The sequence below is a fragment of the Bos grunniens genome, chromosome 16, assembly GCF_055505025.1.
Source record: "Bos grunniens cultivar Pamir isolate PY7600 chromosome 16, Bosgru_T2T1.0, whole genome shotgun sequence".
Lineage (NCBI taxonomy): Eukaryota > Metazoa > Chordata > Mammalia > Artiodactyla > Bovidae > Bos > Bos grunniens.
Window position 1 is genome coordinate 44,942,415 of NC_141180.1, and position 14,803 is coordinate 44,957,217.

Consider the following 14,803-nt stretch of genomic DNA (forward strand, 5'->3'; position numbering starts at 1 on the left):
GTGGCTCATGCAGCATTCACTGTGACATGAGGCTTCCACCACCCTGGGTCATATGCCCTTTGTGACTCCACAGGGAGCCAAAGAGATACTGTTGCTTTCCCAAGTTTTTCAATCCTCTGTCTTCTTTTTCTCCTCATCTGTCCTCTGCCCACATTCAGTTGATCCCCTTTCTTACACCACCCTTTCCACATGCCCAAGGAACATTTAAATAAGAGTGTTTGGAGCCTGTCTATATTCACAGGTTTGCTTTATTGTAGCTTACTACATGTTTTTTAAAATAGATTTTGAAAAGTTGTCCTTACATAAACTTTATTTTGGAAAAAAGAAAAACAAAACATTATCTATAGATGATTTTTAAGAAATTATTGTTTTAAGAAAAACAAAATTATGTATAATATCACCATTCTGATGGTTTTTGTTGTTAATGATTTTCAGTGAATCTCTATTGGTATACATGTTTACACAGCTGTGACAATTATAAATATTTAGACTATTTTTATGTCAATGTAAAAATCTTCCTTTTTTTTTATAGTCTTCATATAAAAGAGTCTTCATATTCTGAGTAAACACAGACATATTAAGCCATTCCCTTATAACATATTGTTATGTAGACCATGTCTATAAGATAAATATTCACTGATATACACCAATGACCAGGAGTAGGATTACTAGGCAAAATCGTATGATCATCTTTATAACTCTTGCTACATATTGACATAATCTTCCCAGAATATAATTTCTATTTGCTGTGCTTCTAGCAGTGTTTGACTGTATCACTTGTAATGAACCCTTTCTGGCACTCAGTTTGTTGTTGGGTTTTGTCTTATTTTGTTTAGTAGGTATCTATTTTTAAAAAATGTCACTCAGTTGTGTCTGACTATTTGCAACCTCATGGACTCCAGCCAACCAGGCTCCTCTGTCCACGGGATTCTCCAGGCAAGAATACTGGAGTGGATAGCTATTCCCTTCTCCAGGAGATCATCTCTGATGCATGTATTAATTATGTATGAAGCTAAAAGGTTTTGTCATTACTATGTAGGGATACAAAAATAAAATTCATATTATGTATGCTGCTGCTGCGGCTGCTGCTGCTATGTCGCTTCAGTCGTGTCCGACTCTGTGCGACCCCATAGACGGAAGCCCACCAGGCTCCCCCGTCCCTGGGATTCTCCAGGCAAGAACACTGGAGTGGGTTGCCATTTCCTTCTCCAATGCATGAAAGTGAAAAGTGAAAGTGAAGTTGCTCAGTCGTGTCCGACTCTTAGCGACCCCACGGACTGCAGCCTACCAGGCTCCTCTATCCATGGGATTTTCCAGGCAAGAGTACTGGAGTGGGGTGCCATTGCCTTCTCTGCATATTAAGTATATGTATAGCTAAAAGTGGTTTGCCATTGCTATTAGGTATATGGAAGCAAATTCCTGTATTTCCTATATTCCTATAAAATTATAGGCTAAACTCTAAGATATTTTTCATCAACGGCATTTAACTTTCCAGTCAGACTTTACTCAGAAATTTGAATCTTTCTTATTAACTCCACCTGGCTATACCATCAGTCCTTAAACTCAACATATCTTTCCATTCAGAATGCTCTCTCTCCTATTACTCTGTGACATTGAATAAGGTTTTACCTTCTTTTCAGTATCTAAATACAGATTATTTGGGTCTTCTTAGACTCATTGGCTCTAAGAAGCATCTAAGACTCACGCCGCTGCTGCTGCTAAGTCACTTCAGTCCTGTCCGACTCCGTGTGACCCCATAGACGTTAGCTCACCAGGCTCCCCCGTCCCTGGGATTCTCCAGGCAAGAATACTGGAGTGGGCTGCCATTTCCTTCTCCAATGCATGAAAGTGAGGTTGCTCAGTCGTGTCTGACCCTCAGCGACCCATGGACCTCAGCTTTCCAGGCTCCTCCATCCATGGGATTTTCCAGGCAAGAGTATTGGAGTGGGGTGCCATTGCCTTCTCCAATCTAAGACTCACAGGGTGTAAGATTACTTGGGTCTTCTTAGACTCGTTGGATATCCATATGTTATTTCCAAACAAGCCATACAAACAAGCCGTATTAAGTGTATATGTAGCTCATGTATATGTCTTCTCCTGTCTCTCTAGAATGTTCAAGGCAAGACCTCTTCATTTCTTGTTAGGACTACGTAAGTAGACCAACTGATTCCCAGGTCTGGGTCTCCTCCCTTTTCAAGATATTCTCTGCAGCATTGCCAGAGAAATTATTATAAAATCTTAATCTAATTGAGTTGTTTTCCTACTGACATATGTTTGCTAATTCCCAACACATACAAGATTCATTTCAAACCTCACATTTTCGTATATAAAGATGCTCAGATCTAACAATGCTTTTCCTTTCAGTTCAGTTTAGTTCAGTCTCTCAGTTGTGTCCAACTCTTTGAGACCCCATGAATTGCGGCACGCCAGGCCTCCCTGTCTATCACCAACTCCTGGAGTTCACCTAAACTCATGTCCATCGAGTCAGTGATGTCATCCAGCCATCTCATCCTCTGTCATCCCCTTCTGCTCCTGCCCCCAATCCCTCCCACCATCAGGGTCTTTTCCAATGAGTCAACTCTTCCCATGAGGTGGCCAAAATAGTGGAGCTTCAGCTTCAGCATCAGTCCTTCCAATGAACACCCAGGACTGATCTCCTTTAGGATGGACTGGTTGGATCTCCTTGCAGTCCAAGGGGCTCTCAAGAGTCTTCTCCAACACCACAATTCAAAAGCATCAATTCTTTGGCACTCAGCTTTCTTTACAGCCCAACTCCTAACACCCACATGTCTTTTCTACTACCCACTTACTATTTCCTTTATCAGGAATGCCCATCCAAGCTCCCTATATAGCTATCTGTAAACTCTTCCTCTTCCTATAAGTTTTCCTGAATTCCTCAAGATATAATTAGTTGTGCCTCCTTCTGAGCTCTGTTGGCACTTTCTAGCCACCACTGCTGCTAAGTCACTTCAGTCGTGTCCAACTCTGTGCGATCCCATAGAGAGCAGCCCACCAGGCTCCCCCATCCCTGGGATTCTCCAGGCAAAGCCACCACTGTTCTATCACTACTCTCATTTTATTCTTCTATTCAATTACATTTCTGCATCTCCCACTAGGTGGCAGCCTCCTTGAAAATAGATAATTGGCTTCAGTCTGTCCCTGGCAAGGCAGAATGTCTGCTATATAATATTCATTCACTAAATGGTTTTTGAACAAGTGAATTCATTTCAAGAGACCAACATTACAGTCACTGTACATTAAATAAAAGATGAATATCTAAATACATACATTCCAAAGACTGTGTCTATATCTTCCTCTCACGTTTATAATTAAAAGACAATTTGACCCAAGGCTGAACTCTTACTTACCATATTGAAATGGAGTTTCTTAAACTCTGAGAATGATTAATTTCAGTTTTTCAAAGCACGCAATAGAGTCTCTGCTGCTGCTGCTGCTAAGTCGCTTCAGTCGTGTCCGACTCTGTGCGACCCCATAGACTGCAGCCCACCAGGCTCCCCCCTCCCTGGGATTCTCCAGGCAAGAACACTGGAGTGGGTTGCCATTTCCTTCTCCAATGTATGAAAGTGAAAACTGAAAGTGAAGTCGCTCAGTCGTGTCCAACTCTGCCCAGGCCCATGGACTGCAGCCTACCAGGCTCCTCCATCCATGGGATTTTCCAGGCAAGAGTACTGAGTGGGGTGCCATTGCCTTCTCCTAATAGAGTCTCTAGTGGAGAGAATTAAGTAATCAAGAAAAAGTGGAGGCCTAGTACACAATGGGCATAAATTGCTAATATGTGGGTATTGATTGAAATGCCCACAGTTGAAAGATAATAGCAAAAATTCTCTCATCCTTGATTCCTCTCCTTCTCTTACATGCCCCACCCAATCTGTCAGGAAATACAGTTGTCTAACTTCAAAATAGAATCTAAACTCTTCTTACTATCCTAAGAGACCCAATCCCCAGCCACCATTTCTTCTTACCTGGATTAGTGCATTTGTGCACTGCTATATTTGTAAGATATGTATATAGCTCATGATAAAGTGAGGTTGCTCAGTTGTGTACGACTCTTTGAGATCCCATTGACTATAGCCTACCAGGCTCCTCTGTCAATGGCATTTTCCAGGCAAAAGCACTGGAGTGGGTTGCCATTTCCTTCACCAAGGGATCTTCCTGACCTGGGGATGAAACCCAGGTCTTCTGCATTGTGGGCAGACGTTTTACCCTCTGAGCCACCAGGGAAGCCCTCATAGTAACTACAAAGCAAAAACTTCTAGTGTATACACAAAAGATAAGATATAGGAATCAAAGCATATCACTTAGAAAATCATCAATTCATAAATAAACTCAGCAAGAGGGGAAGGAAGAAACAAGGGGACTATAAAACAACTAGAAAACTATTATAATGACATTAGTAAGTTCAAATAAGTCAATCATAAAGGAGATCAGTCCTGAATATTCACTGGAAGGACTGATGCTGAAGCTGAAGCTCCAATACTTTGGCCACCTGATGCAAAGAACTGACTCATTGGAAAAGACTGTGATGCTGGGAAAGATTTAAGGCAGGAACAGAAGGGGATGACAGAGGATGAGATGGTTGGATGGCATCACTGAATCAATGGACATGAGTTTGAGCAAGCTCTGGGAGTTGGTAATGGACAGGGAAGCCTAGCATGCTGCAGTCCATGGGGCCACAAAGAGTCGGACACGCCTCAGCAACTGAACTGAATTGCATGGATTATTAATTACTTTAAATGTAAATGAATTAAATTCTCCAATCAAAAGAGGTGAAGTGACTAAATGGATTAAAAAAATGCATACTGCCTACAAGAGACTCATTTCATCTTTATGGATACACATCAACTTAAAGTAAAGGGCTAGAAGATATCCCATGAATGTGGAAACCAGAAGGGAGCAGGTGTTACTGTACTTAGACAAACAACCACTCTTTACCACCTCCATAATTTAGCCTTTTCCAAAATTCCATAAAGTTAAAATCATGTATTATATATATTTTTCATATTGACTTCTTTCATTAGTAATATATTTTTAAGTTCTTTCCATATCTTCTGTGACTTTAATAGCTCATTTCTTTTTATTACTGAAGAATATATCATTGTAGGGATATGTGTGTGTGTGTAGTCACTCAGTCATATCCAACTCTTTGCAACTCTTTGGACTGTAGCCTGCCAGCCTTCTCTGCTCATGAGATTTTCCAGGCAAGACTACTGGAATAGATTGCCATTTTCCTTCTCCAGTGGATCTTCCCTACCCAGGGATCGAACCCATATCTACTGGCTCTTCTGCATTGTAGGTGGATTCTCTATGCACTGAGTCACTGGGGAAGCCCCTATGGATATACCACAGTGCATTTATCCAGCCACCTATTGAAGGACATTTTGGTTGCTCCAAGGTGAATTCCTGTTGCTTCATTTGATACTGTTCATGTTTTAAATTTTTGCCATTTGCATAGGTGTATAGTAGTATCTCCTTATTTTTCATTTGCAATTTCCTAATGAGGTATAATGCTGAGAACCTTTTCCTATGTTTATTTTCCATCTATATGTCTCCTGTGCTGAGGTATTTGTTAAGACCTTTTGCCTGGGTTATTCAATCAAGTTGTTTGCTTTCTTGTTGTCACATTTTAAGAGTTCTCTGTGTGCTTTGGGTAACATTTTTTTTTTTTTTAATCAGATGTCTCTTGAAAATATTTTCTCCTAATCTGTGACATTATCTTTACTTGACAGTGTCTTTCAAAGAACAGAAATTTATAATTTTAATAAGCACCAACTTAAATTTTTCTCTTAAGGAACATATCTTTACTGTCAGATTTAAAGAAAAAATCATCTCCAAATCCAAGGTAGTCAAGATTTTATCATATGTCATCATCTAGATGTTTAATAAATTTGCATTTTACATTTCACCTATAATATATTTTGGGTTAATTTTTCATGAAATGTGTAAGGTCTGTGTCTAGAGGGTTTTTTGCATGTGGATGTCCAGTTGTTCTAAAATTACTTGTCAAAAATATTATCCTTTCTCCCATCATACCTCCTCTAGGAAGACTTGTACATAATCGTGCTCCTTCCTGAGGCTGGAATATCATAGAAAATCACTATCTGAGACCAGGATCAGTTTATTAAGAACTTTGTGTTCTTAGCCAAGACAATCAATCTCTCTGCAGCTCAGTTTTCTCACCATTTAAATTGCAGTGACAATTTTAGACACTGTATTGTTGTATCAAATATCTATGAAAGAACATAATACTCTACAAATATTACAATCCCGGTGGAAGAATTTCCTAGTGAAGAGAGAATTATGTGACATCTTTCTTCAAATCAATGAAAAATCCATCTTCCATTTCTTATTAATGATAATAATTAATAATTATATCTAAAGTCAGAAAAAATGAAGAACATTCTCAAGGTAATTATTCCTTTCTCTGTGTTATTTCTATTTCTTGAGCATGCCCATGTTATTAATATTACCTGTTTCATATTGGTTCTCTTTCATCATAGTCTCATCTGCTAGATGAGCTCTTGGAGTACAGAAGTGGTGTTTTACTTATCTAGACATATACTAAGCCTAACACAGTGCCTGTTTTATATCAAGTACCTAAAAATATTTGCTGAATTGAATAAAGTTTCTTCAAGCCTTAATAAAGTTTACTTTGTGTTATATAATTTTAGAAATATGAAAGGGCAGAATGAAGCAAATAATCTAATATGTTATTCTTCCATTCATCCAACAAGTATTAATTGATCCTCCCTCCCAGGTCTATGGGCTTACCAGGTGGCTCACTGGGTAAAGAATCTGCCTGCAATGCAAGAGATGCAGGAGACACGGGTTCAATCCCTGGGTTAGGAAGATCCCCTTTAAGGGGACATGGCAACCCACTCCCAGTATTCTTGCCTGGAGAATCTCATGGACAGAGGAGCCTGGTAGGCTACAGTCCACGGGGTCACAAAGAGTCAGACATGACTGAAGCAACTGAGCCCGCACATTCCAGTTCTATGCTAGGTACTGGGAACCTAGCATAATAACACCAAAAGCAGCTTTTAGTTTGACTGCAGGATTGTGATGGAGTAGCACAGATGGGCAAACAAGCAGATTCAATATAAATTATAAATTTTAAGTTAAATTTTAGTACAATTGAACACAGAAGCACAAAAGAGGAGTCTCAGACACTAAAAAAATATTTAATATTTTGAGATCTCTCCTTCTTAGATTATTTCTTTGAATTGAAGTCCAATCAGCCACAGAGTTATAGTTAGTAGATGCAGGTCCAACCTAAGTGATTCAAAACATCCGGTCAGTTAGTTAAAGTTATGTGCACTGTTGGGTTGAAACCGCTAACATCACCTATGACCTTAGATAATGCAATCACGAGATGTGCATCCTACACTCTTCCACTTGTATTATTAATTCTCTCGAAAACCTCCTGCAGAGCACATCATGCAAAACGCTGGGCAGGATGAAGCACAAGCTGGAATCAAGATTGCCGGGAGAAATATCAATAATCTTAGGTATGCAGATGACACCACCCTTATGGCAGAAAGCAAAGAAGAACTAAAGAGCCTCTTGATGAAAGTGCAAGAGGAAAGTGAAAAAGTTGGCTTAAAACTCAACATTCAGAAAACTAAGATCATGGCATCTGGTCCCATCACTTTATGGCAAATAGATGGGGAAACAGTGGAAACAGTGAGATACTTTATTCTTTTAGGCTCCAAGATCACTGCAGATGGTGACTGCAGCCATGAAATTAAAAGATGCTTGCTCCTTGGAAGAAAAGCTATGACCAACCTAAACAGAATATAAAAAAACAGAGACATTACTTTATCAACAAAGGTCCACCTAGTTAAAGCTATGGTTTTTCCAGTAGTCGTGTATGGATGTGAGAATTGGACTATAAAGAAAGCTGAGTGCCAAAGAATTGATGCTTTTGAACCATGGTGTTGGAGAAGACTCTTGAGAGTCCCTTGGACTGCAAGGAGATCCAACCAGTCCATCCTAAAGGAAATCAGTTCTGAATATTCATTGGAAGGATTGATGCTGAAGCTGAAACTCCAATACTTTGGCCACCTGATGCAAAGAACCGACTCATTGGAAAAGACCCTGATTCTGGGAAAGATTGAAGGCAGGAGGAGAAGGGGACAACAGAGGATGAGATGGTTGGATGGAATCACCAATGCAATAGACATGAGTTTGAGTAGGCTCTGGGAGTTGATGTTGGACAGGGCCTGGCATGCTGCAGTCCATGGGGTCACAAAGACTCAGACAACTGAGTGACTAAACTGATCTGAAAATTTCTAGCACTTGGGAGACATTTCAGAAATTCAAGTACATGTTCAATCAGGAAACATTTCTTTCATCTTCTGTGATTTGCTAGGTTTTACCCCTCATAAAACAGGTGTTTTTTTCTTTGTGTTTCCTTTAAGACCAGTTTTGAACATTATTGTAAAAAAATAGCAGTGAGAAATGACAGATAACCCACTCCTGGCTAAGAAGCAATGTTTTAATCAGTTTCTCTCTGGTGAATAGTTGGATGACTATGACTAGACGTGATTTGATTCCTCCCAAATGCCCTCAGTTTGTTACCCTCCGAAAACACTTGATATTGCTGGTTGTCCCCTTAGGACTAGAGAACAGTTAATTCCTTCCCTTCCTTTGAAACTATCAAGGATTGATCAGTTTCTTAACTATTTAAAGTCAGATAGAAGTGGATGTATAAACTATCAGCTACTTGAATAATGGAATCATAAACATGAATCAAATGAACAATTTAATGAGAATATAGGAGGGCATGAATCTGAGATGTTTAGTGAGTAGATGAAGTAATGTTTATTAAAACTTTTAAAACTTTAATGCAAATTGCGGTCATATTCAACAAATGTTCTAAATGACAGTGTTGGGATACTGAAAACTTACTGGCCAAAAGGAAAAAAAGCATGGTGTGTTGATAACTAGAGTAGTGATGATTGTGAAAACCACAGAAAGGCAGTAAGCTCATTGCCCAATTTGGGAAGAATTATTTTTGTTTGAATAAAGTATGTTTTCATTAAAAGTATAATCTTTGCTACTGTGACAAATGAAAGAACTGACAAGCTGTGTCCTTTCCTTTTCTTTCTTTCCTTTATAGATCAAATGAAACCCAGAAGTATGAGAATGTGCTCAAGATCAAGCTTGATGAAGCTTCTTTTTGAGTAGTGAATCCTCATAATGGGGAACCAGTAGCAGTTGGATCATTTTTCCATTTAATCCATAAAAATAGAACTCCATTATGAAGACAGGTTTAAATAGAGCTAAAATTGTCGTTGTTACAGTTGCCACCTATGACTCATGTGTAGAGAATCATTTCATGCTAAAGCCTAAAAATGATGAGTATAGCTTTCATCTCTGATAAACACTGACCATAATCTCTCCCATCATGGATACTATCAACAGGAAGTACAATTATGACAGAAAAGGGACACAAATGATGTATTACCTTCCCTACTAGGTAATGAATACACTTTGGGACCATTCTTAATAATAAATATTTATTAATTAGAGCATCTGTATGAATATGAAGGACATAAAAAAATAAAAATCTAAGAAAATAGACTCATGCAGCACTTTTATAAAAGGTGAATATAATGTAATAAGTCCATGAGCTTTAAAGGGAAATGAGGTGGCTGGCTAGGGAAGGGACAAGGTGCTGGAAGGTCACTACCCAGTCAGGGTCACAGCTGTATTGGGGGATTGCTGGGCTTGTGTAGGCTTGCTCTGGCTCACATTTCTCCTGGTGGACCTGTCTATTGTTCGGACGGCTTTTTTCACCCAGTCAACGTGGGGATCAGCACAGACTTTAAGGCCACGTCTGGTAATGAATCTGCAATGCAAGGAAAAGATAGGCAAAATTAGTCACATCTTCAAAGCCTTGGGACCAAAAGTTAAGATCAGATTGTATAAAAGAGACCTTGTGCAGAAATGACTGGAAAAATAAGTATTCCAGATAGATCTGGAATGAAAATTAGATTCCATTAGATCTTAAAAAAAATCTTTCTTCTGCAATCTATTTTCTTCATGAAGAAAATATAGCTCCAAATAATACCCAGATTCCTTGTTCAGAATTTTGTGCAGGTTCCTTTTCTCATCATTTCTACCAAATGATGCAATTAAACTAGACATTTGAAGCCATCTAGGTTATTGGAGAAGGCAATGGCACCCCACTCCAGTACTCTTGCCTGGAAAATCCCAGGGATGGGAGAGCCTGGTGGGCTGCTATCTATGGGGTCGCACAGAGTCGGACACGACTGAAGCGACTTAGCAGCAGCAGCAGCAGGTTATTTATTACATGTCTTTTCTTTTTGAAATCTAAACACACTCATCTTATTTTCTGGGCAAAGAGTGGTTTATCATATTTTTGGTGGTAAAGTTGTAATTATATTTTGGGAAGTGTTGCTATTTTAAAAATGAAATACTAGAAAGAGAATGGTACCATGTAGGCTAGTTTTTGACACTATTCCTTGAGATGTAGCAACTGATAAAATATGGCATTCTACTCCAGAACACCAAAAAGGAAGAGAAAGGCAGGGACGTGGGTGGGATGGAAAGGGAGGCATCCCACACCAGTGTGGCTCTGTGCTCAAATCCTGATCTGATCCAAACATCTCTAAACCTAACCCTCCGGGACGAGCATATTATTCATCTGGTTCCCAGTCTGATTATTCTGTTAAGATAAATCAGAAAGGATGGTGACAGTCTTCACTTGGTTGCCAATTTTTTTGTCATCATCATTGTTTGGGGCTACACAAAGACATGGTTAATATGGAAAACCAAAAGGACAGTTGGCTAAGTTGAGGTCTTCCTCCTTGTTAACTTATTTTTCCCGAGGAGGGTGGCATTTCTGTACACTGTGTTCCATCAAGCCCAGCTTTGGGGAGAGAAACTCACATCACTGCTTTCATGGAGCCCTCCTTGATGGTGTAGGTCTTGATGTTTTTAATTGGCAGTCGCTGTGTAGTCAGACTCACACAGATGCTCTTTTCTAGAACTTCACTCCCCACACCTGTAACAAAAAACCAAGCAAACAAAAATAAAGTATAATTTCTAATAATATAAATGTTGGAGTGTCATCAATCAAATAACAAAGAGTGACCTGATAAAGAGTAGTTTGGGACAGTCAATATTAAACATGGGAGAGGTAGCTCATTTTTGACTGAATCACTAAGGTGTTATTTTAAATGGTAAAATGTGAAAGATATAAAGGAAGTAGTTCATAAGGTTCTTATCCTCAATAGAAGGACTAAAAGGAGATTAAATTTTTCAGTTTTGAGAACATCTTACATTGGAGAAAGGAAAAATATCATGGGAGGGTTAATAATGTTACAGATTTGCTAAAATCTAATGAAGGTTTCTGTGTGCCTATTTTCTCCTAAGATGAAGAGACTGGTATTTGCTTCTCAGGGAAGCAAATATTCTAACAGAATATTTCTCTGAGAAATATTAAGCCAAAAAGCATCTAAAACAATAGTCGATAATGATCAAATCTGAGCTTTCTGACATAGTGTTGCTGAAATCAGAAGGTTTTTATAATCATGAAACTGAGCAGGTGTTCACTAACATTGCTCTTCATCTCCCTCTTTCCATCACTCAATATCTAGCCTGCACATTCTTTCCCCTCTGTATTTGCCAATTTATTTTTAATGCTAAATGTTTTATGAGCCAGTGAAAGGGAAATACTCAAATGTCTGCAATCCTCATCAGTCTTCATTCCCCTATTCATTCATGGTTTCCATCATACAGCAGCCTATTTTCCCAGAAAAATGCCAGCTAGCCATGGTTTAGACAACACTTGGTATAAACCTTTTCATTTCAACAATATTTTTTTATTCAGGGCCCAATTTCAGGGGGTTCCAAACAGTGCCATCTCTATTTATGGGCACCCTTGCAGATGCATGATCTATTTTAGTCTAAGTAAGAAGGCTGCAGATTAAGAGGTTGAAAGGCGAGTTAACTGAGTTGTTTATAATCAAAGGATATTCCCTCTTGTCAGAGACATAAGGAAAAATACACTCCCACCAGTTGGGAAAAAAAATGATCTTTTAATAAGTATGTGTAGAATGTTCAGGCAAGTCTCAGTGTAACTAAATCTCATCTGAATATGTCTTGTAAGTTTAATTGATTGTATATAAGTCATTGATATTTGTTAATACTTATGATCTTTTATAAACTCAAGAAATTTATCACAAGTGGGAACAACATTCATAGCAATAATAATATCTCTCCTACACACTTAAAGGTAAAAATGGATTTCCTAAATATGAGTTCACAAGCTTCCAGTCAATTCTGTTTTAATACAAAATGTTGATTTGCTTCAGAACATACACCCTCTAGCTCACTCCCCCATCATGAATGCTTTACATTTTTAAGCATTTTTTTGAGATATGGGGCAGTTAATGTGAACAAACACATTATTTAATCCCTGGTATATCTATTTCTATTTTTTGAACTTTTTATTTTGTATTGGGGTATAGCCAATTAACGTTATGATAATTTCAGGTGAACAGCAAAGGGGTAAGTGTTTTTTAATTTATCAATACTAAATAGACAAAAGCTTCAAAGGTATATACAGTTGTTTTCATTATGCTGCACCTAACATTAATAAACAAATTAGTATTTGCCTGGAAATCTGATAAATGGTCATAAGTGTATTTCATTTTAATTGTAGGTAAGCAAATTAGTTATTTATCTTAAAGATAATTAAACCTAGGCCCGGAGAGGTTAAGAAATTTACCCCAAATCCCCTAGTTGTGAAAAATAGGAGCCCAGACTGTAATCAAGTTCTATCTTCAAAATCTACAAAGTTCCCTAGTGTCAAACTATACCCATTTTGCACACAGAAAGACTGAGGCTTAGCTTGGAGAAAGTAGTTTACTCCATTCAAAACCTGAGTCAGTATCAAAATGCCTGGCCACTGCCCGTACACCTAGATATTCCTTATCTCATAAATAACTTTTGACTTACCTTCCACAGTGTATGCAGCGAGACTGCAGATCACCAGGCAGGTCAGGATGAGAAGTTTCATGGCTGAGGTCCCTCTGAGCTGTGCAGCAAGAGGCTGAGGACCTTCGCTCCTCTGAGTCTCTTTTATTCCCCCAGTGGTCAGCGCACTTCCTGTGCTGAGAGGGGGACTTTCAAGGTGGGTGTGGAATCACGGAAAGTCTTTGCAATACTGATGCTTTCTTAGTTTGAAAAAAAAAGTTCCTTTGTCTCCACTCACACTAACCCCATATCTTGCGGCCTTTTCTCCTCCTGTGGTTAAAGTGTTAGTGAAACCTTATGTGTGTACAAAAGAAATGTAATTGTCTCATCTCCTGCCACCAGTCTAAATTCAAACCTCCCATTGCACACATGTCCCAAGGCCATGTCAGTGTGATGGCCCACTGGGACATGGTGTAAAGGAAAAGGGGTGGGGTGGTCACTGTGGTCCCGTTCCTCCACTAGCTCATGTAGCATTCGCTGTGGCATGAGGCTTCCACCACTGGATAATATGCCTGGGGTACCATCCTTGGGGAGAAGGAAATGGCAGCCCACTCCAGTATTCTTGCCTGGAGAATCCCATGGACAGAGGAGCCTGGCAAGCTATATACAGTCCATGGGATTGCAAGAGTTGGACATGACTTAGTGACTAAATCACCACCACCATCCTTGGCGACTCCTTAGGGAGCCAAAGTGAGACTGCTGCTTTCCCGAACTTCTCATTCTTCTGCCTTCTTTTTCTTCTCTTTTCTCTCCTTTGCTCCCATTCAATTGATCCCCTTTATTACTCCACTCTTTCCACATGCCAAGAAACAATTAAATAAGGGTGTTTGTAGCCTGTCTATATTCACAGGTTTGCTTTATTGTAGTTTACTACATATACCTTTAAAAAAAGATTTTGAAAATTTGTCCTGACAAACTTTATTTTCTTTTCTTTTTTTTTGGAATGTATTTATTTATTTATTTAAAATTTTATTTTATTTTTAAACTTTACAATATTGTATTGGTTTTGCCAAACATCGAAATGAATCTGCCACAGGTATTTTCAAAAAAAGTAAAACAAAATTATAATATTACCATTCGGATTGTTTTTATTTTTAATGTTTTTCAATGAGTCTCTATTGGTATACATAAGTTTGGATAATTGTGACAATTACAAATACTGATATTTTTACAGCAATGTAAATATCCTCTCGTGTTTCTTCATAGTCTTCATATTTCTACTGTGTAAATTCATACAAAAGGACTTCCCTGGTGGCTGAGTGGTAAAGAATCTGCCTGCCAAGCAGGAGACACGGGTTAGATCCCTGGATCAGGAAGATTCCCTGAAGAAAGGAATGGCAATCCACTTCAGCATTCTTGCCTAGGAAATCCCATGAACAGAGGAGTCTGGCCGGCTATAGTCCATGGAGTCACAAAAATGTTGAACAAGACTTAGAGACTTAACAACAATAAACACACACACACATATTAAATTATCCCCTTATAACTTATTGTCATGTAGATTATATCTATAAGGTAAATTTTCATTAGTATACACTGAATAAATTCCTTTTAATAACCAGGAGTAGGATTACCAGGCAAAATCCTATGATCATCTTTATAACTCTTGCAACATATTGACATGGTCTTCCCAAAATGTCATTTCAATTTCCAATGCTTCTAGCAGCATTTGACTGTATCAGTTTCAATATAATCTTTCTGATTTGTTGAAAGTACTCGTTTTGTTGTTTGGGGGTTTTGTCTTGTTTTGTTTAATAGGTATCTATAAAATGCATAT

General features: G+C 38.6%; 1 protein-coding gene across 1 annotated transcript; it reads right to left on the minus strand.

Annotated features, from left to right (window-relative positions):
* Positions 1–9,525: 9,525 nt before the first annotated feature.
* LOC147356742 (lymphotactin-like) lies at positions 9,526–14,376 on the minus strand. Its single transcript, XM_086342655.1, has 3 exons — positions 13,009–14,376; positions 10,936–11,050; positions 9,526–9,871 (listed from the first exon to the last, which is right to left on the minus strand). The coding sequence occupies exons 1-3, from the start codon at positions 13,067–13,069 to the stop codon at positions 9,709–9,711; spliced, it is 339 nt and encodes a 112-aa protein (XP_086198781.1). The 5' UTR covers positions 13,070–14,376; the 3' UTR covers positions 9,526–9,708.
* Between the last annotated feature and the right edge of the window lie 427 nt (positions 14,377–14,803).

Bases quoted from the DNA above. Each gene is read 5' to 3' on its own strand.
- LOC147356742 (XM_086342655.1), bottom strand. From the start codon at position 13,069: ATGAAACTTCTCATCCTGACCTGCCTGGTGATCTGCAGTCTCGCTGCA. The intron at 11,051-13,008 runs GTAAGTCAAAAG...TTTTTGTTACAG, and splicing joins CGCTGCATACACTGTGGAAG to GTGTGGGGAGTGAAGTTCTA. The intron at 9,872-10,935 runs GTGAGTTTCTCT...CTTGCATTGCAG, and splicing joins GGCTCCATGAAAGCAGTGAT to ATTCATTACCAGACGTGGCC.